Here is a 24,106-nt window from a genome sequence, read left to right as displayed (position 1 = left end):
AAGTAAATAACTTCTAACAACCAAGCTGATGCCTCTCGTGACTTCTACATAGAATATAAGGCATGTTAAAACAATCGCCCTGGTCTCTGGATTCATCTCAAAGGGAAGAGTTTTGAAGAACGTACATCTGACAGTAACCAGCGGCAATGACTGTCACCCACAACATGAAGGGATCTGCGACGCTTTGTTCCGGTGTCCTAGAGCATCTCAAGGACTTGATTTGAGAGCCAAGACAGAGCAGCACAAAAACTGGGTTCATACTGGGTGGACTACGGTGTGACCATGTGCATGATCTGCCTCACATCTGAGAGAGATGACACTGCAGGAGCACGGAACTGAACTTAAATGTGTTACCCATTGGGCAGTTACACACACATGCACGCACGCACGCACGCACACACACACACACACACACACTCTCTCTTACCCCTGAGTGCAGTTGGGGTGGCATGGGTGACACTCATTGTTGGTCTCAGCATATTTAAAGATGAAGCTGTTTGCTCCCTGTAGACCGTCGGGGCATTTCTCCACACAGTTGGGCCCATCTTTCAGATGCAAACACTTCACACAGTGGTCTGGACCCTATATCATGTAAAGAAAAGGTCACGGGGAAATAACAAGTTGAAAAAGTAATATATACACAGATACATATTAAAAGTGGATTAACTGCTAGCATCAAAAAAAGATTTGTCTTCTACAGTACCAAGCGATCACATCCAAAATACATATTATACATTACGATCTTGGCCAAACGTGATGTCAAACTTTGGACAATTGACATCTTGGCTTTATATTCAAATATTCTATAAACAATGTTTTAAAAGCTTTGTATTTATTTGCAGTTGGGGTATAAACTAAGCTTTTATAAGAATTTAAGAAGGCTTGGCAAAAAAAATACACATAACACATGTGCGAAGTACAGCTGCGGAAGATTAAGAGACCATTCCAATTTTTTATTTCAAATCAGCATTTCTAGATGTATTGTGGCCATTCCAGTCCAGTGTCTGTTGAATTTCAACAAAATCAAACCTCAGGAGCGACATCAAGTCATCCAACAGCAATGTGAAAGACACATGGAAACTGTGATAAAAGTTATTACATAAAAAAATAGTCTTGAACTTTTCCTAAATACATGTACATGTAGAAATATTACCGTTGCATTGCTTAAAGTGAATATGAACTTGTTCTCTTTGAAGTATTTGAGGTCTGAAACAATACAGAGCATCTTTTCTGTTGTTTTGACCGGTTTCTCCAGTTTTCATTTTTTGCAAATAAATGTAAAAAGGAACAATAGTTTCATTTGAAATTTGGCAAGAAATATTTTGAGCAGTTTACAGACTGAAACATAAAGAATCAGTCTACCTAAACACATACCTATAACAACATGACAGCTATGACAGCTATCAACAACTATTATTAACAGATACAATTGTGCTGTAGTTAATGTTTACTTTATTTCTTGCATAGCTTTTGTTTAGCTATGCCGTTTTTTGTATAAATATATTTAAAATAAAATCAATATTCCTTGATATGCAGTAGTTTCATCATTTTGCCCTTAAATGTTTAGTATTTTGTGGATTTCGTACCACACACCTCTTGTTTTGATTGTTTAATATAACCTGAGTGGGCATTAAAAGCAAATATTGTACCCATCAGACATCACTTTTCGCCACTTTGATTCCTAATGATTCCTGAATTTGTTTGTGTTTTATGTGTGTTTTATATTGCAAATATTTAGGGCTGTCAAACGATTAATCGCGATTAATCGCATCCAGAATAAAAGTTTGTGTTTACATAATATACAGTATATCTGTGTACTGTGCATAACAATTTTGTATTTATTAACACATACATGCATATATTTAAGAAAAATAAAAAAATGTATAAACATTTATTAATAATTTAAAATATTGGTAAATATAAATAAATATAAATAAATATTTCCTAAATATGTATTCATGTGTATGTGTTTGTATTTATAAATACAAAATTATTATGCACAGTACATAGATAAATATTATGTAAACACAAACTTTTGTTCTGGATGCGATTAATCGTTTGACAGCTCTAATTCATATACATTGTGTAAAGCTCCTTTGCGATTGTGTAAACAGTAAAAAGCGCTATACAAATAAACGTGAATTTAATTGAATCGAGATTTTTCATATGTGCTGTATTACACAAATTTTACTAAACTTTAAACTTTTACTTAATTCACATTTCAAATGACAGAGAACACAAACAAACGCATACATATTTGATCTAAGTAACTGCTGGGTCTGAATCGGGTGTCTTGCGTTCTCCGACAGCTCAGAATCTGATGTTGCTCATTATGGATTTTGGGAATTGACATGGACAGACAGGTTATCACAAGAGACAGGCAGCTCTGTTTAAATCCTTTCCTGATTTAAAAATGTTGCAAATGCAAATCTACTTTGCAAAAACATTCCTATACCGTTCAACAACATCCCTTGTTGTCTCTCATGTTGGTGGGCGGGGCTTAACAGGATGGTAAGGGTATTTTAAATCTTTGGTTTACTTACTGGGCCAAGACACGTTAGAGTTTTATCCTCGGACTTCTCACACTGGTTGTCACACTCCACACACGCAGAACCATTGGCAAACTCTCGAACATCTCTAAAACACACAGAGGAAAAGTTCTTCATCAGCATGATACACAGAGGACAACGATTTAATGATAAAAAACAGAATTATAATAGCATTTTACAGTATTACTTAAACATTATAAAACTTTCTGATATTGTAGGTTAGTAATCCTTTAGTACTTATTTGCACATGCCAATCAATCAGACACGTTTCTCCAAAAGCAGGTGATGCGTTCTGTCAACACCAACACATACAGCAGCTTCTGTTTTGTGTCCAAGTCTTCCTGAACCGCGGCCAACTGAACCACAGACACGGTTCTCACACATTGTAGAGAACTTGGATAATACGCCAGTCGGCAGAATAAGATCCATGAAGAATAAATGGCATTTTAATTGGTAAAATCTTTCTCCGCACTGGTCTGAGAGGAAAGAACAAACAGTCCTCTTTTTTTATTCCGTCTCAGCAGATGGTGGCTCAGATTGTGGAAGACACGGATGAGGAGCTGCCTCGCACACCCATCAATACAAGCCCTGCCTTCATTCCCATCAGCCCGTGTTTCAGAGCGAGATTCTGAGAAGACGTTTCGCACAGAAAAGTTGACGCCTTGTAAATAACGAGAGCTGGGATCAAAGGCCCTCTTAGATCTTCAAAAATCAGAAATCGGGCGTAAGTGCTCGTGTGAAAAAGGAGCACAGCCTGAAGTTTCCCAGGAATTAAAGGTGAGGAAAGTGGTTGTGAAATCGTTACCATAGCAACATAAGCATTTACACCGCTCATGTGAAAGACTTGGATTTATAGCAAACAGTTCTGCTTAATATTCATCGACAACTTTTTTCAGACCCTTTAAACTTAAAAAAAATCATTTGGCCGCAAATGTAACTTCTAAAATTACAAAATTATATCACACCAGTCTTTACCTCCCACTGTATGTCACTATGCAAAAAATTAAAATTGCTGGACTACATGAACAAAATACATCGATTTTTTTCCAAAAATAAAACGGCACCTGCAAAACTTGCGCTGTGACTGCTCTGAAAGTTCACATATTTTATCAGAAAGAACAGAATAAAACAGCAAACTCAATAAAGAAATTACTGCCGTTAAAGAAAAATGAGTTATCTACGCCCCATTTCATTTTGATTTTTTTTTCAATTGACTCTAAATAAACATTTGAGGAGTTCGTTTGCAAAAATAGATAATTCAGTTTTTTCAAAAATCATGTTTTTTTATTGTGCATTCCAATTGATATCAATCAAACTGCAGTCAGGTTGTTTTGATTAAGCATTAACAACTCAAAAAATACAGCTGACTAACACAAAACACAATGAAAAGATAATACAACCAAAACATGATTTTTAAAAAATATATATAAAAACTGAGTTTTGGCAAATAAACTCTTTATTTGTTTGTTTCATGTTCAGATAACCACCATCCAAGGCCTGAGGCAACACCCACGGGGTGTGTCTTTGCTCACTGCCACAATGCCAAGCGTGCTGCACATGTCCTGAAAAGTAATGATAGACTGAAGATATTCGATCACCCTCTGTGCAGTGTAGGTCATAAACCTCGCCTCCCCATGTAAACAAACAGGACGTACGACAAACAAAAAAATCCAATTACGCTTCAAATACATTTTTGTCATACATCTTAGTCATTTTAGTTAGCTCTTATCATGCAGATGTATGTTCAAGTAGTTCGTTTTTCTAATAAGTTTGGTTTTAGATAGTTAGTTTAGATAGATAATTAGATGAACAAATGTTATATGGCCAAACTGAACTTCCGGTAGACCTCCTTAATTTAATTCAATTAATATACAATAAAATATTACTATAAATTAAATAAATACATAACTAAATAAACTGTTATATTATAACCAGGCACGTGCTTCCGATGAAACCGTCTATACAATATTATAAAAAGGGGCCGTGGCAACATGATTTGCTCATTTGCAATTAAAGCGGCCCTAACACACGCGGTTTCTGCCAATCTCATATTAATCTCGAGTACCTAGATAGATACAGCTGTACGATTATTTCCGAAAGCATATGGCGTGGGGAGGGGTAGGCTGAACAAATGCACGCGCACCAACAAAACACAGACATCAGTTTCACTCACCGCATGCGGTTCATGTCCGGCATCTTTTAGCGCTGGGACGGCTCCATATATCAGTTTCAAATGATCTCCAAATCCAGCGTTATATCCACCGTTTATATAACATTCATCACCCAAATGCAGTGAACAAACAAACACGCGAACGTATGCTCTCTCTTTCTCCTGCACACAAGTGAAAGTGACGTCTGCGCATGCTCCTTCTCCTGCTCTCTTTTCTGCTGCGTGGGCGTGCCGCGTGCTTTTCCCGGGAGAATTGTCCAATAAGGGACTAAGAAAAATTGTTACGAAATAGTTTTATATGTTCAAAAAAAACTTTCCGAAACCTGTACGATCGCTGGGGGAGTGTATCGAGCACAGAAATACTACGTAATACGCCCAACTCGTTTTTTGACAAGTTGACCATGCTAAGCATGAGAAGACAGCACATTTAACATTGTGAAGAAGTCAGAATGCATGAAACACCGTTGCACCACCCCTTTAAGTCATAGGGGAATATGGGTTTAATTGATCTACAATGGAAGTAAATGTTTTTTACGCTCTGTGCACAATGCCAAAACAACAACTTGCATTCCATAAATCTCCATTGCATAGGTCATATAATTGAAATATTTCAAATTAATAACAAACTTTTAATCCATTTTTGATTCCAAGTGAAAATATATACGGCTGGTCTCAGGTAGAAACTCTTCTCGGTTGGCGGTAACTGAGATTTCTGTCACAGCCCCATTGATAGACTCAACACAATAGCAAGTGATTTAAAGCCCATTTGATTGACCGTAATGAGAGCCTTGGTCGCCTCTCTAAGATCGAGACACTCCCCCACAGCTGATCATTGTTTGGAACTAAATTACATTTTTCCACCATTGGGAATCTCATTCAGATGCCGGTCAGAGCTGGGAGTTTCCTTTGTTTAATGATCACACCAGAATAGCAGAGCCAACCAAAACCCTCTTCTCTCTGAAGGTCCCACTAGACAAGAATGTAAATTTGTTGTCAGGTGAGAGTTTCCTTGTTGTCACTTACAGATGGCAATGAGTCCACTTAAAATAGGCCAAAGAACAATTAGCTGGATTTTGGCCAGTGCAGCACAGTCGGCCGGTCACAGCGATACTTTTAGAAAAACCCATCCCTCTCATTCCGTCTCATATCCCTGAGGCAGATGTTTGTCCATGATTGTGTTTACAAAGAGTATAGAGATAACTGCACTCTAAATGATAGATAGTCTTGATAAAAATCCTGCAGGAGCTGCGGGTATACCCAACAATTTAGTGATATTCCTGTCAGAACTTTAGACACGCACTATAAACCGTAGTCGTCCGCCCAACACGAAATACAGACATTGGAATTTTGAGGAAGTGCTTTTTCAACATCAAGAATATGTTTAACAATAACTGTATTAGCATTCCAAACCAACAAATGATGACGTGATGTTTATGCTTAGTTACAAGCAGCAGTTTACATTTTTAAAAAGCAAGCCATTGTATTTTGTACACAAAAGCTTAGGCCACTTCTTCGATCAGACGGCTTTGTATTGTTTCCAAGCGGACCGTTAAAGAACGTGGCATGCACGTCTCCCGGAAATCTTTTAGAATTCAACCAATCAGAGGACGACTTTGAGTCTTCTGAAGTGTTTCCAGTTAAGTCTGCTGTATGCATCAGACGTTCAGCCAACGATCTGTGGGTGTGACATCTAAAGCCTGAAGTACAGTTCCCTTTTTACGTATACGCGAGGGACAGCGTACAGCGCACGGCAATTTGTTACCTCACGTCCAAAGTACGCGCAGGTCGCGCATGCGCATTCCATTTCTTGCAATTAGTTTAATAGTTTGCAATTAGTAATTAGTTTAACCACCAGGTGGCAACCGTGTCCTGGGAGCATCGATTCAAGGTAGTAGAAGAAAACCTGACCCCTCTAGTCCCGGAAAGGTATTGCAAGATGTCGTAATGCGCATGCTACAAAACCGTGTGTCCGCGAATGATTTGAAGGAAGTATCCTTTGCAAGGCTGTGCATTCGGCTGTACGCGTACGCTCGTATACACGTAAAAAAAAAGAAGTACAGTATACCACACGCATAAGGCTGAGACCAAGAGTACGTTTTCACAATGAAAAACGTAAGTTTTTCCTTTGCGTTTGTTAAAAGTTTCACGTACACACAACAGCATTTTCATAACAATATGCATTTACATGGATCCGGGAAAATGATTAAAAACGATGTATTATGCATGCCAGGCCAGTGGATGGTGATGTAGCACTGTAAAGGAACACTACGTGCCTGCGCACATACGCATACTCTGGTTTACGCTAAAAGCGCTTTTAAGACACGCTGTCTGCATGTATGTGTGTTTATAGTTTATGTACATAAATACTATCTCTCTGCTGGTTGTAGTGGTGCAGTAATGATAATGATAATGAGTATGATAATAAGTATGTCACGCAGCACAAACATGCAGCATTGAAGCCGCCATTATTGTTTTGGGAATACTCGCGCATGCCTACAGACAGAATGCGTAATAAGCATGCATTCTCAGTGTTTACCCCGAAACGATAACGCTGTCGTTTTCAAAAACTTGTACTTTGAGACCCGTTTTCAAAAGTTTGTGTTTTCAGTCCCCCAAAACGCCGTTGACGTGTAAATGAACAGCCAAAACGCATAAAACGTTTTCTGTTTTCAGTTGAAAACGGTCTCGTGTAAACGGCCTCTAATTTTTCACAGGCAGAGACACATAAACATCCATTTTGACTCATTTTGTCTACAGTTTGATGTCCGTTTGCCATTCTTCTCTTACTCACCCATCATATAGATTACAGGATTTTGCACATGTCTTCCCTCGGCTGAAGTATTTACATGACAGACACTGGTCTGCACCTGGACCCCAGCAGCCAGCTTCTGAACACAGCGGGTCACACATCATCTTCTGCTTGACTGAGAGAAACACAAGGATACAAAAAGAAGATAGTGTTCAAAGTCTTTTTACATAAATAACCATTTGAAGTTGGTTTATTTGACCCATTGTGACTAAAAGCTGCGGCAAGTGTATACCACACATAGAAACGTCCCTGAAACCTTTTTATTTAAACATATATTTTATTTTAAACAAAATCAGAGTGTGTGGTTTGGGGTGCTGAAGTAGTTTTATAGTCTGAAGTCGTTTTCAAGGCCGCTTACATCGTTTACAGCTTTAAATTAGTCTATTCAAATATCTGTATAATATTAATACCAGTGCTGTCATTGCATCTGTGATTTCCAAACAAACCCCTGTACCCATTCCAGTCAACAGCAGCTAATGGAAAACGGCGGCAGTCAGGTATGGGCCGCCGGACAATCCAGGAGCATCAATCTACCACGATCATCAGTGTGGAAAAGAGGCCAATGAACGAGTCAGCTAACAGCCCCATTGATCCCACACACCACAGACTTATTACCTCTCTAATTACATCAAGCACGGGCTGGCAGCGCGGCACTATGGGAAGTGTCACACTCTCTTCATCTTCATCTTCATCAGACACTCACCAACACGTCTGCACTCACAACCACTCGCTTTCACCAACCTATAACAGTCTATTTTTACATAATACAGTATATTGTCTTTTACAACAATGCTTTTATGTTCGATGCATGTCCTAAAGGTTGAATATATTGAAATTCAAGAACTGCCTGACATATTAGACTGGTATACTTTCAGACTGAGTGAATGTGGTAAACGTACAATGTCAGGAGCAGAATATAAATTGTATATTTTGTATAAAATACAGTTTTTAGGATTTTTATATTATGCTAGGATTATACAGAATAATTAAATATATGCTAATTTTATTTAGGATTAGTTTAACTTTTATTCTTTTATTTATGCTTTATTTTTTTAAATAATTATTATTTCTATTTTTTACATATAATTAATTAAATTATTTTTAAAATAGTAATTATTTATATAATTGTTTTCTTATTGTGACATTGTCACAGGCTAATTCAACTCTCAATTGACAGAATTACGTAGAAGATAAAATAATTATTTATAGATGTTTTAAATGACAATTAATTATATATATTAATTTTTTTATTTTAATTATTGTATGACATTGTCACAGGCTAATTCAACTCTCTTTCGACAATATTATGTGGAAAAAAATATTGTTATATATATTTTTTTATTATTATTTTTAATTTTATTGTAATTATTGTATGACATTGTCACAGGCCAATTCAACTCTCTTTCGACAGAATTATGTAGAAGAAAAAATCATTATTTATTTAATGTTTTAAATTATAATTATTTATATAATTTTTTGTTAAATTTTAATTATTGTATGACATTGTTACAGGCTAATTCAACTCTCTTTCGACAAAATTATGTAGAAGAAAAAAATATTGTTTTTAATATAATTCATATATGTAATTCATTGAATTATGTTCAATGAATTACATAATTCATTGGACAGAATTATGTAGAAGATACTCACTGCACTCTCTGGGGTCTCTGTTGTTTTTGATCAGGACTCGCTGGGTGCTGGTGCGGAACAGACCGGTCCAGTTTACCGTGTTGTAGAAGCACAGCTGACTGTTGTTGGTGATGTAAACATTACCAGCGCTGATTTCTTTCAAAGATTGAAACTGCAATGAAGAGATCCAGCGCTGTTTCAGGATCAGTAGAGAAATACCACTGAGAAAACACAAAGACATGCGCATTAAAGAAATCTGTGTTCAAATCATTCATTTGGTAAAAAGTCATTTCCAGAGTTTTTTACATTTAATATTTGGCAGACAAAACGACAGTACTTTTTTATACGTACATTGGGCCTCATTCACGAAACATTCGTAAATATTTGTAAATTACAAATAATTTGCGCGTAAAACCGACCTTCCCGAAAACTCTCCTCCGGATTCACAAATACTTCGTAAAGGTCAGATTTGATAGTAAAATGTGTGTGTGTTAATGAATCACTCTTAAACAGGGCACGCAGCACTGGAGGTACTGCGCGTTATTCCGGAGATGCGTTGGTTGGTGTGATTTAGAAAATCTGCAACAGTTAGCCTACTCGTTACTAGTATCTTATTTTAAAGAATATTACTTAATATGAAAATGCAGTAACCATTAATATTAACTTTTCCATTGTTGTGTATGATGGTTGGTCAATATAGTGTTTGTCCTGCCTCTTCTCCACTGTGATTGGACGGCTGTTTAAAAAAGGACAGTGACGAGCTCTGCGTTTTACCCAAAGTAAAAAATGATAAAAGACAGGGCAAAAGAACTCGTAAAATATCATTATGATACATAGTGCATCAAAATGCAGTGTCATCAGTTTGTCTAAAAGAATACAGAACGTTACGTGCGGTTTTACGCACTATTTACACGTGGTATGGAGGTGTACATTTCTTTCATACCAACTAACACTGTGAAAATACGAACATTTTCATGAATCCGAAAATTTACGTCAAAACGACTTTACCAACGATTTACACAAAAAAATCGTTCTGCTAGTCTTTCATGAATGAGGCCCATTGCATGTGAATCATGAATCAAACTCATAACCCTACAAGTTAACTACAGTTATTACAGGACAAATCCAATCCATATTCAATTGTGATCGTTCACAAATTGCTTGGCAATTCGCAACCTCACCTCTAGATGCCGCTAAATTTCAAACACTGGACCTTTAATATTTTCTTACTTTCTGAATGTTATTAATTTACACAATGACTATTAATCTAAAACTATCTAAAACTCTTCTCTCTGAAGAAAATCTTAGCAAATTATCTATGTACACAAAATGAATAGGAGATTAGAAGGACGTTACATAGCCTGATTGCACAACTAAGACGCTTTTGTGTTTCAAAATCGTTCCCTAGAGAAACTGCTGACGGTCCTAAATGTCTTGTAGAAACTTATATGGCACATTTTGTAACAACCACAAATGCTGCCTAAAGTGCTTTTTCTCAGTTACAATTCTTAGTTACAAGAGCACTTTAGTTTTCTTGAATTGATGTGGTTGAACAAAATAAAAATAGCTTACAAACATGACAGCACTTTCAGTGCATTTTTAAGAAGTCATTAAAAAAGGACACAGTGATTAGGATGTATTATCATAATCAACATCCAAACACATACTCCATGACGAGAACCAAAACGAACAAACCATGGGTTTAGTTTCCCGGACACACATGCTGCTAAATTTGAACATGAAATAATGATGCAAACAAGATAAATATTTAATTTACTTGTGAATCACCCTACCGTGTTTTAAAAGGTCAAACCTGATTTTACCTGTAAAGAGTTCTTCCTCCTATGGTGACAAGGTTGGAAAAGACACCAAGGTCGGTCATGTTCTCTGGCCAAGACTGGATGTTCAAGTAACCTTTGAAAGGAATTAAGAAAACAGACCCGCTAGTCATTCAATTAGTGCCTTTATGTGGCAAAAGAAAAACATTGTAAAATTCATCTGCTGTCCATCGATATCTCTTCATGTTACTGTAAAAAAACGATGATATACGTCTGTAGCTACTGATGGTTAATAGAAGAAATGCAGTTTATGAAGAAATGTAATATCTTATAAAAAACTGCTTCAATAACATTGGTTGCACATGCTTTTTATGATCCATTTTGTGTGTGTATGAGAATCAAAGCAAATGCGCGGATAAACAGTAGGCTTGGGCTCACGACAACAGTCTTGCTACTTTCTTATTGCTTATTTTCCGTTTCGCCCCATTAACTACAATATCTGCTTCATCCCTACGCTACACTTTAACGTAATAGAAGTCGTCTCACACGACTAACCGCTCATTCTTTTCTAACCTATAAGACACGAACAAATAAATATTGGCAAACACAAAAACAAATCCCATCAGATGACAAACAATAAGGATCTGTTGTGTATCTGCATGTTGCGGCATCTTACCTGTAATCTCTCTGACTGTGCGAAACACATTTAGTCTCTCAGGGTCCAGAGCTCCAATGCCGTGATACATGTCTCTGTTCACCCAAACAAAACAAAAACCAAGAGTTGATTGCGTGTTGTGCATTTATACACAATTCAAAAGCTTTTGGATGCATTTCTGCCTGAGCCGCCCCCCTTACAAAAACCTCCCTCTCCGAGCGGGATTGATATGCACATACAGCATCTTCTCAGAGCAAAAAGAGGTTCAAAGAGAAACTAAAAAGTCATTCAGGACTTGAAACACTTCTCACCCTTTGATGCCTGTGATGAGGAGGATGAGGTTGCCGTTGATCTTGGTGCAGTTGACAAACTTCTCGATGTTGCTGGAATCCACCGTTTGAGCCGTTTGAAGACTGCCGGTACCTATCCCGTCACACACTGAACACCACAAACATACATGTTGTAAAATACCATTAGAGGTTATTTGCTCATCCTGAAATTCAAAAGCCTTGTTTCTTACTTTTTGGACAGATGTCTGTGCATGGGATGCACATCTTGATGTGATTCTCCTCGACTTCCATCTTGTTGCTCGGACAGGCTCGAACGCACGAGCTGTGATCCACCACAAAGTTATCTGTGCCAAAAAACAACAGATTTCTTGAGAAAGTTCTTTAGATAAAATCCATTGTGACCCAATCTGCATTTAGAAGATAAATGAGTGCTTTCCAACGTTAAATGTAATTTTATTCCATTTTTAAAGTAAAAATGCGCACAACAGGTTGTGTGACATTGTGTGTAGTTTTCAAAATGTTACGTTGTCTCAGACACATTCTACAGAAGTTTGTGTACCTTAAATTGTGGGTCATGTGGCACACTGGTCATGTCATCTCAACATGGCTGATTCATTAGACTTGTTTGACTTGATTCGGCGCCGCAAGATCTGACAGGCGGATGACATCAAAGTACCGCGAGAGTGACTTCTTATGGTTTTTAGAATCGCTCTTCCGGGACTTTGATGTCTTCCGCCTGTCGGATCTTGCGACGTCGCATCAAGTCGAACAAGCCTAATGACAGGGCAACTTCTTCAGCATAAAAACAGCTGACTAATATTAATATGTAAAACATTAGCAAAAAGTAAAAAGTGCATTTTTGGTAAAAAAAAAATAATCCTACTGATAATCTAAATGACCAAATATCATAATACTCTTTCCAGTTTTTGAACTCCAAATTTATTTGATGGAAAAATTAAATCTAATCTAATCTTAGTGCAATTATATTATTTAATTAATAATGTTTACATTATAATACTCTTTCCAGTTTTTTATTTTTTATTCCATATTTATTTGACAAAAGAAAAAGAAAATAATATAATATTTTATTAAAGTACAATTTAATTTATTTTATTAATATTTTTTATTCATTTTTTGCTCACAGACTGTTGTCGTTGACAGTTTGTTGCCTTTTTAAAATTGAATCTTCTGTGATCTGCACCTGTTTTATTCAGCGTGAATAATAACCTGACTTACGTGGACATTTCTTGACGCAGAAAGCTCCGTACGTGTATTTGGCTTTGGGATTGAGCTCAAGTTGGAAGGTTGTTGGATTGTAGACGAACGGTTGGGGACATTGCGTCACACAGGCCCCGCTGTCATTGAAGTTCGTACAAGCCTGACAACAAACAAAAACACATTTTTCATGCTGGATCATAAAAGAATGATTAAAACACAAATATAACTGCAACCATCCGTGCTTATAATTACGCTTAATAAACCTTTAAATTCACAGCAGAAGAAGAAAATAACGTACAAAGCAGTCCGTGTCTTTGGGTCCGTAGCAGCCGCCGGCACACTCGCGATGACAACAGTTACTGACGTACGGCCCGAAACATCGCCCGTCACACTGTTCTGCACATACCGTCTTTGTTACTGTAATTACAAAGAAGTGGTGTTTTGTTTTTCGAGTGCGCAACGGTGCAAAGTTGTGGAGTTCGTCTAACTTTACTTTTCTGTAAATATGTCATAAGTCACCAAGACAAAGCAAAACCCTTAAATCTATTATTTGTCAGACAAACTCTACCACCCCCCAATCAGTCCTGACACCCTTGGAGCTGTATTCTCTTTAATTCTACCTAATTACACGGTGAAAACTGAACCTGCCATCTCCTGTCCCTCCCAGCCTTTGTACCCATAGCCCACACATGAGTGCATCATCACAGGTTGTGTCACAAGGGTATCAGAGGGGATCACAAACAGCTTTGAGTCTGAGGTTCACAATGCATTTACAAAATGAAGTGCTTGACAAATGTAGGCCTAACACTGTTCCATTTTGTGCAATCTTTGTAGTTAAAAGAGACTTTTATTACAGTGTTCTAGAGAATAAAGAGTCACATACAGTACAGGTTTTGAATGAAACGAGGGTGAATACAGAATTTGTATTGCTTTAAATACTCACAGCTTTGGCACTGGTCCTCTTGGGGTCCCCAACAGCGGCCGTTACAGGACCGATGGCACCGCCTGCCTGTAGAACATATAAAAATGTTAACCTTATGGCAGTAATATACAATATGTAACAATAATATAGCAGTATATTGTTGGATTTAATCCTGGTAATAATATAAACATTTTCAGTTTTGAAATCGATGGAAATTAATTGACTCTTTTGTGATTGAATCACTTCAGTTACAAGTGATTATATTGATGAATTTTAACAGTAATTGTTCAATTGACTAAAATATGCCTGTGGATTCAAGCCCTCAACAACATATGGTTATAATTCTGAAATCATTTTGTAAGGTGAAGTGTAGGTCTGTCACAATTATTGTCTGATTACTGTGGCCAAAATAATCCACAATAACAATAGTATCACAATATCTATTGAAATAAATAAATAAACAAACAAATAAACGAACAAACATATAAATACAATTATTTCTGTTAAATTAATCAAGAGGTTTAATCTGGCAACCCTTAAGGCTAAATTTGGTTCAATATTTTCCTAAATATATCAATCTCTGCTTAAATATAAATGCCTAAAGCGCTTGTGAATCTGATGTTTTGTTCATTTATTATTGGCTGATTTTGAATTCCTTCAGCTCATCTACTCACATGTGTTTCCACTGTTGTTGGAAGGAACCACCAGGAGTTCAGAACGCGGGTTCTTGATGATGTCATGCCAGTGGATGGTGTCAGCGTGGCACAAGAACTTGTTCTGATCCACATACACGCCCCCATTCAAGATTTCTAAACAGTCAGAATATAAACAGAATCATGACAATTTCTGGATTAGTGTGAAGATTTGTGAAGACTTTTTAGATTCACTTTAGATTATGATCACATTATGAAACCGGTAGATGTCACGGTTTATGAAATAAAAATAATCTCTCCTTATTGTAGAGGATTTAAGAATGAAAACCATTCAAATCCCAATAAAAGTTAAGCAGCTTATAAAAGATCAGGCAAGATTTTGAGCATATCAATATGTCTGAACAGATTGTGAGCGTATGCGTTTATGTGAAGTAAGTACATTCATAGTCCCGGGGAAGTATATTCATAGTCCCTATTCCCCTGAAACAAACATTAGATTTGGTTCAGAAAAGGACAAACTTGATTGAGAACCTAGACATTTTATGCTCCAAAATCTCTATTTATGGTCCAAGACATCACTAATGTATTGTCTGATGAACGAAACCAGGGCTGGTTTATTAAAATGGGTTAGCATAGTTGAAACTTATTTTATCTTGAAAAGAAACAGGAAGGTAATGAAGCAATATTAGTACTCAGACTGCATTTCATAATGAACTAATGTAACTTTATCCATTACATGGCCAGACAGATCTGTTTGAATGTGCATTAAAAATAATATAATATTATAAGACCAGTCGGCCTTAGTGAAGATCATTAACCAGTGTTTTGTTTTATTTCTATCCTAAACTGAATATGTAACAAGTGCAGTCCCCATTTAGAAGAAATATACAAATTATGCGGCTTTCTTCTTACATAATATTCTGATATAAATTACAATAGGGGGTTCAATCCAATTAAATGAAAAGTTTTTAAGATGATCATTTGGGCATAATATTTTCAATTTATAATAAATTAAAACCAAAAATTATATTTTAATAATATGAATAATTTATATGTATTATTTTTATTATATATAATTATAACATACTAATTTAAATTTATAACAAAAATCAGTTATTTAGCTGTCAAGTCTGATTTTGAGTGTATAATTTGACATTATTTCACGTTTAACATTGTTAACGAAGTAACCTGCAATTGCATGTTTCAAACAGAGATGGCGATGGAGAGTTAAAGATTGCAGTCTTAATGATCGAGTTCAATACTGTAACACATTTCACATTTTCTTTAAGCACAAAAACCTGCTACCATCCAGCATCCGACCCTGATCCCGTTTCATCTCCCTTGATGGTCAATGATGTTATTTTAGGACAGAAATCTTCCTATCGACCAGCACGTCAAGATTAGACAAGACAGTCATTTCAGCAAACTTAACAGAGCTCAAGGGTGTTTTAACCTGACAATGTTTCACTTGCTTTGATTGAAAGATTGAAATGTTCGTTCAACACTTGCAAGACAGTGACGGTGGAACTTGCAACGGACAGGTCAACAATGCGATTGAAGCAACAGATCACATGAATATATATTTTTAAAAGAGTCACTTTTGTCTTTCGCAGCTGGAAAGCTAAGAAACACTTCATATTAACACCTACAGTACGATTCACTGTATAAGAACAAGAATGTCAAAAATGTCTTTAAATAAAATAACCAAGACTACATAACTTAATTAATAATTAAGTGCCTTTGAAGCAAAATTACATAAAGGAATGCAGTTTAGTCTAAATTTATTTGTAACTTTTGTATTTACTAAACTATTTATATATATTTTCATATATTTTGAAGAGCAAACACATATTGAAGTGACTCAAGTGAATGATAAAATGTTTGACATTTCCATTCATTTATTTATTCTAATTTTGTCCACATGTTGGCTATTGTGAGGCCAATGCTATAAACAGAAATCAGAATTAATGGGCAAATTTTCAATAACCAATTAATGTTTATAAGAGTTGCAGCATCTGTTAAAATGTCAAGTATAATAAAAACAGTTTTCTTTCAATTTGACACAAACGCATTGAGTTTATGTATGGGTAGAATCCAATAAAAAATCACATTAAAACATTAAAAACACAAAACTAATTCATAAAGACAACCCTATAATACAGTATATTTGTGTAATATCACAATGGACATGATTATAATCTCAGACATTTCAATGTCCCATAAGATTAATAAATAATAGTGCAAATCTATTGGTATCTCATGTTGTCTGTAGGAAACATCAGAATATTATACACTTTCTGGTACTAAGTCCAATGAGGTCCGTAGTCATGTCCACCGTTCCTAACTCCTCCTCGTTGGCTTTGACGTGATCTACAACCCTCTATCGCTACTGCTCTCCATCATTCAGCTGACCGAGTCGTCTCATTATTCAGTCACACGGGGAGGAGAGCTTGGCCTGTGGTGATAGCACAGAGCCCAGAAATCACAACAACAGCAGGGTCTCATGAGGCCGGCTGAGAGGGATGGTGGAGCGGTGATATGGCCGCCACCATGTCAACGGTTCCACATTAGACGCGAGTAAAAACAGAACCTACACTGATCTCGACATTTGTGCTCATTTTGCTATTTATTTTTAGATAGATTGACTAAAATTTCATTTTGGTTCCAAAATTCTTGCAAGATTCGGTCACCCCTTCAATGGCACTCTGATAGAGTATTTTCTCAAGGCAATATTAGGGGGATTGTTCAGCCAAAAATGAAAATGATTTCATGATTTACTCACACTTATGTGATTTCAATTATGTATGGCTTTCTTCTGCAGACTCTGCATTGACTTTCATTGTATATGGACACAAAAGCACTGAGACATTTCTCAAAATATCTTCTTTTGTGTTCCGCGAAAGAAAGAGTCAGATACAGGTTTTGAATGACCTGAAGGTGAATAAATGATGACAGAATTTGTATACGGTTAATAACGTAACTCATAACATCGATCAAAAAGCCACTGCGGCTCCATGCCAATAACTAAAGTATCAAATGGGAATAAAAAAGAAAGGAAGACATAGACAAAGCACTGACATGATATTATGAAAATAGGCTACAACAGAGATGTTTACTTTCATTTTTACCTTTGAATTCCTGTTTCTGACTAAATTCCTGTTTATTCTTTTTCTCCATCGTTATATGCAAACATATTTGTTCTAATGAGAACTGAAAATAAGCTAAAAATAAAAGTAAATAAGATTTGCAGACGTAGAGTTTCACATGCAGGGAAATATTTAGAAAAAGTAAAGCTGTGTTTGAACCTGTGAGAAACTGTAGTTTAACCATCTCGCTGCATGAAGATGACATCAGATTCATTATTAATGTAAGCCCGGTCCTCTCTTAGGCTTCTAAGCAACAACCCAGTGATGCTACAGTACTTTCTCGAATCACATCTTCCATTTTTGCCTCTCCATATAACGTCTACATTCTCAAAATGGTCATTCCAGTGTGATTTATTTATCGTAAATTATAATTATATTATGAATATTGCATGATATATTCTTTAATAAAGGCCTATTACACAACACATCAAGAATATTACATGTAATTCCCATATTATGTAAAGATGGTATAACGAGTCTCTAAACCCTTTACACTGTAATCATTTTACAGCTATGTGGCCATTAAAATCACATTTGTTGTATATAATAAAGTTATATATATATTCAGCTTTAATCCTCCTAGTAACATGGCCAGAAGGACCAGAAGGAATTGCCAGTGGAGCCAGGAGGCGGAGCCGCGGTATTAAACTTCCGCCCAAACTCTCGCACGCCCAATAAACCACGCCCCCTCAACTTCTCATTTAACTGCCCTATACCGAAGGGCTTGCTAAAATAAGGTAAATACAACAACAAACGACTTAAAAAAATCGAAAATCATTAGTTGGTTTAATTTTCAATCTCCTCTCGAACCTCTGACACTCAGCTCAGAGAAGCTGTCAATCACAAATGTCAATCATAACGACACGCCCCGTTTTTATAGCATCAAATTACTAGCTAAAATCAAACACAAAAACTAATAATTTAACATATATCAGTGTGATAACAACTACCTTAAATGATCCAAACCATCTTTCGGAAAATTTTCTTGGAGGTGTAATACATTTTTTTATCTTGACTCAAGTCCCATTTGTTTACATAGAGAGGGCGGGGTTGTGGACCTGTACTGCTGCTAGCCACCAGGGGGCACTGTTCAGGACGTGTGAGGCCCACCCAGTCGCGTCACATCTAGTGTGGACAAAATTTCGTATTATAATGGGTTGTATAGTCTTTTGTCGTGCCGCATCACGTCTGTGTAGATGTAACACTAAAAGAAAACTTTCTGCATTTTTACAATTTAGAAAATGCTGCATTTACTATAATATTTACTGCAACCTCTTACAACTTTCCGTACATGCCAAGATGTTAACTGACAAACCACAAAGATCAGCTGAGATGAAACTCCTCATCTGTTAAATCTGTTTCTTTGCACTACACTGGCTGACCTACTACGATTCTACAATGAAACAAGAACAAAAGAAGCTCGGGTTTTGAAAATCGTTGTTTATTTAGTCTGCACTTATTTTCAAAGATATTCTGCTCTTTCAGAGAATCAGCTATGTATATACGTATGACGTATTAAGAAAAAGCGCAGAGTAGCTGCCTGTACACCTCTTAGAGAATTCATTCTCGTCCCATTGATCTTCCGCAAGAATAATGATGCTAAAAAGAACATCTATTTTTTGTGATGAACAGAACATGTGTTTACCCACCGGCATCGCCTTGGGCAACAATGACCGCATGGTCATGTGAGCGGTCAGCATTTAAAAGAAGGAATTATTACTGTTATTGCTTTTCACTCTTTCACTGAAAAAGAAAAAGTTTTTATACTTTGGTGAGCAGGGTACACATTACCTGGCTTGAACCTGACTGAATAACAAATACTCCACATATGACAAAGAAAAAATACAGGTTTTTCATTTTTGGGTGAACTGTTCCTTTAAGCCTCAATCTGTGCATGTGTTAATTTAATCAAGAACATATGATAATGTGAACATGCATTGAGATGAGAGATGGAGATTAACACAGTGTCTACACCGGACGCGACAGGAGCGACGCGACATGACATCCTGCTTGTCCTTAATGGGTTTGTCGCGCCGCATCCAGTGTGGACGAAATATAAAATTATAATGGATACTAATAATAATAATAATTCCTTACATTTATATAGCGCTTTACATGAAAGGGGGATCTCCTCAATCACCACCAATGAGCAGCATCCACATGGATGATGCGACGGCAGCCATATTGCGCCAGAATGCCCACCACACACCAGCTTATTGGTGGAGAGGAGACGGAGTTACGAAGCAAATTTGTACATATGGGGGTACTAATGCGTTTCTAATGTCTTTCGTCGCGCCGGTCGCATTCGGTGTAGACACGGTGTAAGAGATTAGAAATGGCAAGTTTCAAGTACCAAGGCAGTTATGGATGTTCCTTCATATCATTAAATACTGCAGGTTCGCATCATGTACAAAGTCGCCGGTCTTGTTTTCGTAAAACTTCACCAAAGCTTTCTTCAGGGTTGCCAGATTTCCATAAGAAAACCAGCCCAACTACCAAAACTTTACTTACAAAAATAAGGATTGCCAGCTGACGGAAAAAAAACCTCCCAACTTTAACCCACAGAAAGAAACGACCTGTAACCCAACACTGCAGCAAAACCGAGGACTTGGCAACACGGCTATTATTCTGCTAAGAAATGCATTTGTCTTTTCACTATTTTGTTTGGTTTATGTGCAGTTAGATGTGTAAAATAGTGCTTCTTTTTCTGGCTAATTGCCTGCTCAAACAAATTAAACCAGAAAATATTTTCTTCAATTTACATTTTCTACCTTCATATAAGTGCTGATGTACACCAAACGCTACTTACATCTGTTTCCTTGGAAAACATGCAATTACTTTCTGAACTCTAGAGTTATGAGCTTCATCAACATTATTCTGCATCAGTGGATCTGATGTGGGCTCCAATCTGTATGCAGTTCAGGCCTAATTGCTTTGCAGGGAACATACGGAGACCTATTGGGAGTTGTGTGTGGTCAGGCCATTTCACCAGAGAATCTACAACAGGCACGAGGAGATTGGAAGAAGTGCAGTGAATTAAACAGAACACTTCCCTCTTAAGGTACCTCTTCCGAGGGTAAATGTCATTATTTATTATGCTAGATAAAAGGACTTCATAGACTGAATTATAGATGTTGAAAAAATGAATTTCTGTCATCATTCACACATACTAATGTCAAATAAAACCCTACATGATCTTTCAAAACCAGTACGTAACTATTTGTTCTGTGGAACACAAAAGAAGATATTTTGAGAAATGCCCATACAATGGAAGTCAATGAGGTCCAGTGTTTTTTGGTTACCAACGTTCTTCAAAATATCTTCTTCTGTGTTCTACTGAAGAAAGAAACTTGTACAGGTTTGGGATGACATGAGGATAAGAAAATGATGAAAGAATTGCATGTTGTAAAACTGTCCACCGGCACCGTCCTACCACTTACTGAAAAGAGTCGCAGTGACGGAACAAGGAAAAGGCCGCTTCATATTTCTGCTGAAGTGGCCGTGTGTATGAAAGCTATTGGCATCAGTAAAGCAGACGAACATGGGGGAGAAGTACATCAGTTGCATTTTACATCAAAGGATCCATTAGGTTCGTGGGGGCATTGCTCTCTGAGAAGAAAAACAAAGCTTTCATCTCATCGCTTGGAACAACCCTGGATTTGGAAAATAGGTGAACTCTTTCTATTTGAGTATCTTTAAGGTAATGATCTAACTCTACATGTTTAAACAGTATATAGGGCACTACACAGTTATTTCTAGTTGCTTTCTTCAAGCTATTTAGTCATATTTATCAAAACGATTTCTTTGCAACAGAATAAAGACCAATCAGGTTACGTCTTATAAAAACAACCACAAGTCAAAAAGAAAAATAACTAATAATCATAAGGACAAAAAAAGATGATATATTATTGAAAAAATTATAAACGTACTACTATCGCCCTTTTTTCACCAATAATGACAAACTGAAATATTTGACATTCTGTAGATATACTGTATGTATTCTGTTGGTTAATGTTATTTATAGGCATTATTAGGAATATGGCATGGTTAATATTAAATGCTCATTATTTAATCCAAAACAAATAAAATCAAAAGATCATCAAAAAATAAATAAATGTGGCCAAATAACAAATCCAATAGTTAAGAAGTTCAGACAGTTTATTAATTATTAATTCTCAGTGGGCAGTAGTCGTGGCTGGTGGGTTTATCGATGGTTGTGTCTCTCTCATCTTCAACCTCTTTGTGTCACCAAGACGCCTGGGGTATAAGAAAACATACTTAGAAGTGTGTGTTTAGAAGTCGGAAATCATCGTTCCCGGGGGAATATTGTCCCACACAGCAGCCATGGAGTCGAATTAAATCAAACATACCACTTTTAAAGGGGTCTTAGAGTAATTTGTCTCTCAAATATAATTTTGTTGACGTGCCGGCGTAAAACATTTGACAACCAAACATTTTTACAATCTTTTTGTGCATTTCAAGTTGCAGAATACTGCAGGTGGTTATGTTACTTAAAAACAAAAACATTCACATTATAAACATTATAACATATAAACACCTCCATCACCACTGGTACTGTCCCCACCTCATTTAAACAAGCCCTGGTAACACCTTTACTCAGGAGACCAACACTCGACCCCTCAGTAGTCAGCAACTACAAACCAATCTCATTGCCTTTCCTTTATAAAGCACTCGAAAGGGTATTTAACCAACTCTCTGCCTATCTCTCACAGCACTACCTTCTGGAACAGTCAACAATCTGGCTTCAAGAAAGGATATTCTACGTATACCGCTCTCCTGTCCGTCTTTGAAAACCTACGGCAGGCAAGGGCTAAATCCTTGTCATCTGTCCTTATTCTGCATTTGACACTGTGAACCACCAGGTCCTGTTGTCCACTCTCTCCAAACTAAGCATTTCTGGAACTGCACGCAACTGGTTTGACTCTTATCTCACAGGCAGATCCTTTACGGTATCCTGGAGAGGCGAGACATCCAGATCTCACCAGCTGACAACTGGAGTTCCTCAGGGATCAGTTCTTGCTCCTCTCCTCTTTTCTATATACAGTATACCACCTACCTGGGTCCAGTTAGTAAGGCACATGAGTTCTTATACAATTTTAATGCAGATGATACGCAGCTCTATTTCTCTTTTCAGCCAGATGACCCCACAATCTCTCCTGTGTCTCTGCCTGGCTTCTGGACATCTCTTCTTGGATGAAAGAGCATCACCTACAACTCAACCTCTCCAAGACAGAACTCCTGGTTATACCGAATATATCTGAAAATCACAGCGAGGCACCAAATCGCTTGCAAAAACCTTTACTCATTCGGTTCCCACTGTGGTGTAATGAACTGCCAGCCTCCACCCGAACTGCAGCATCCTTCATAACAGCTCAAAACATACCTGTTCCGCATTTATTTGACTAACCAATAACTGTCTATGTCTTGTGTCTAAAAAAAATCTTGTTGTTCATTCTCTTCTTTGCTTACTCCAGCTTTAATCCTCCTAGTAGCAAGGCCTTGTAAACTAATGGTACTGTTTAGCGTGTTGACAAAATGTTATATGCTCTCCAACTTGTAAGTCGCTTTGCATAAAAGCATCAGCCAAATGAATAAATGTGAATTTCAGATATCTGTCCCGGACTTACAGACCTTTTTTTCCCCCCGTACACCTTTTCGGTGTACTGCACCAAAATCAAACGTGCTGGGAATCTGTTGGGGAGAAAGAGAGAAAGGCACTCAGACAAACATACCTGTCAAGTTCTTGAGACCGAGCTGTCTGAGGCCGAAGAGGCCGTCTCGCCTGTAGTTGAGGAAGATGGCCAGCGCGTAACGTCCCTCGTAGAGTTTGGTTCCACGGATGATCCGCAAGTTCTCCAGGGGAAGAGAGTCAAACTGGTTCAGTGCCACCAACACGTAACCTGTCACCTCTCGGATAGACTGCGGAGAAATGCACATTCTTATATCAAATAAACCATTATAGACATTAATTTCATTTTAATTTATTCATACTAAAATAAATAAAAAGCCTTCATACAACAGACGAAAACAAGAAGCATTTGGACACTTGAACAATTTGCATTCACACATTTGGCATTTATTGAAGCCGAAGTACAGAATATTCAAAATATACTTGGTTTTAATTTTAAGTGCCATTGTTCTTGTAAATGTTTCCTTTGAAATAAAATACATTCGCAAAAAAAAAAAAGTGTGGCTCAAGTGTTACTACTTTTGCGTGGTCGTGGTTTCTCAGCAACGAACACACTAGCGTTGCTCTCACCTGCACG

General features: G+C 37.0%; 1 protein-coding gene across 3 annotated transcripts in view; it reads right to left on the bottom strand.

The window, feature by feature from the left end:
• The window catches only part of LOC130553382 (receptor tyrosine-protein kinase erbB-4-like), a 128,932-nt gene that overhangs the window by 22,126 nt on the left and 82,700 nt on the right, over positions 1-24,106 (bottom strand). For all 3 annotated transcript variants that reach the window (XM_057332316.1, XM_057332317.1, XM_057332318.1), the window contains 13 exons: positions 23,573-23,759; positions 14,695-14,829; positions 14,042-14,107; positions 13,397-13,515; positions 13,117-13,258; positions 12,111-12,224; positions 11,902-12,028; positions 11,612-11,685; positions 10,981-11,071; positions 9,179-9,378; positions 7,511-7,643; positions 2,544-2,637; positions 428-582 (listed from right to left, as the gene is read on the bottom strand). In XM_057332316.1, the coding sequence (XP_057188299.1) occupies positions 428-582; positions 2,544-2,637; positions 7,511-7,643; positions 9,179-9,378; positions 10,981-11,071; positions 11,612-11,685; positions 11,902-12,028; positions 12,111-12,224; positions 13,117-13,258; positions 13,397-13,515; positions 14,042-14,107; positions 14,695-14,829; positions 23,573-23,759 (1,637 nt within the window). The remainder of the gene's footprint in view (positions 1-427; positions 583-2,543; positions 2,638-7,510; positions 7,644-9,178; positions 9,379-10,980; positions 11,072-11,611; positions 11,686-11,901; positions 12,029-12,110; positions 12,225-13,116; positions 13,259-13,396; positions 13,516-14,041; positions 14,108-14,694; positions 14,830-23,572; positions 23,760-24,106) is intronic.

This window comes from Triplophysa rosa, linkage group LG4 (assembly GCF_024868665.1).
Source record: "Triplophysa rosa linkage group LG4, Trosa_1v2, whole genome shotgun sequence".
Lineage (NCBI taxonomy): Eukaryota > Metazoa > Chordata > Actinopteri > Cypriniformes > Nemacheilidae > Triplophysa > Triplophysa rosa.
Note: the sequence above shows the minus strand (reverse complement) of the source record. Positions and strands in the feature narration are given on the sequence as shown.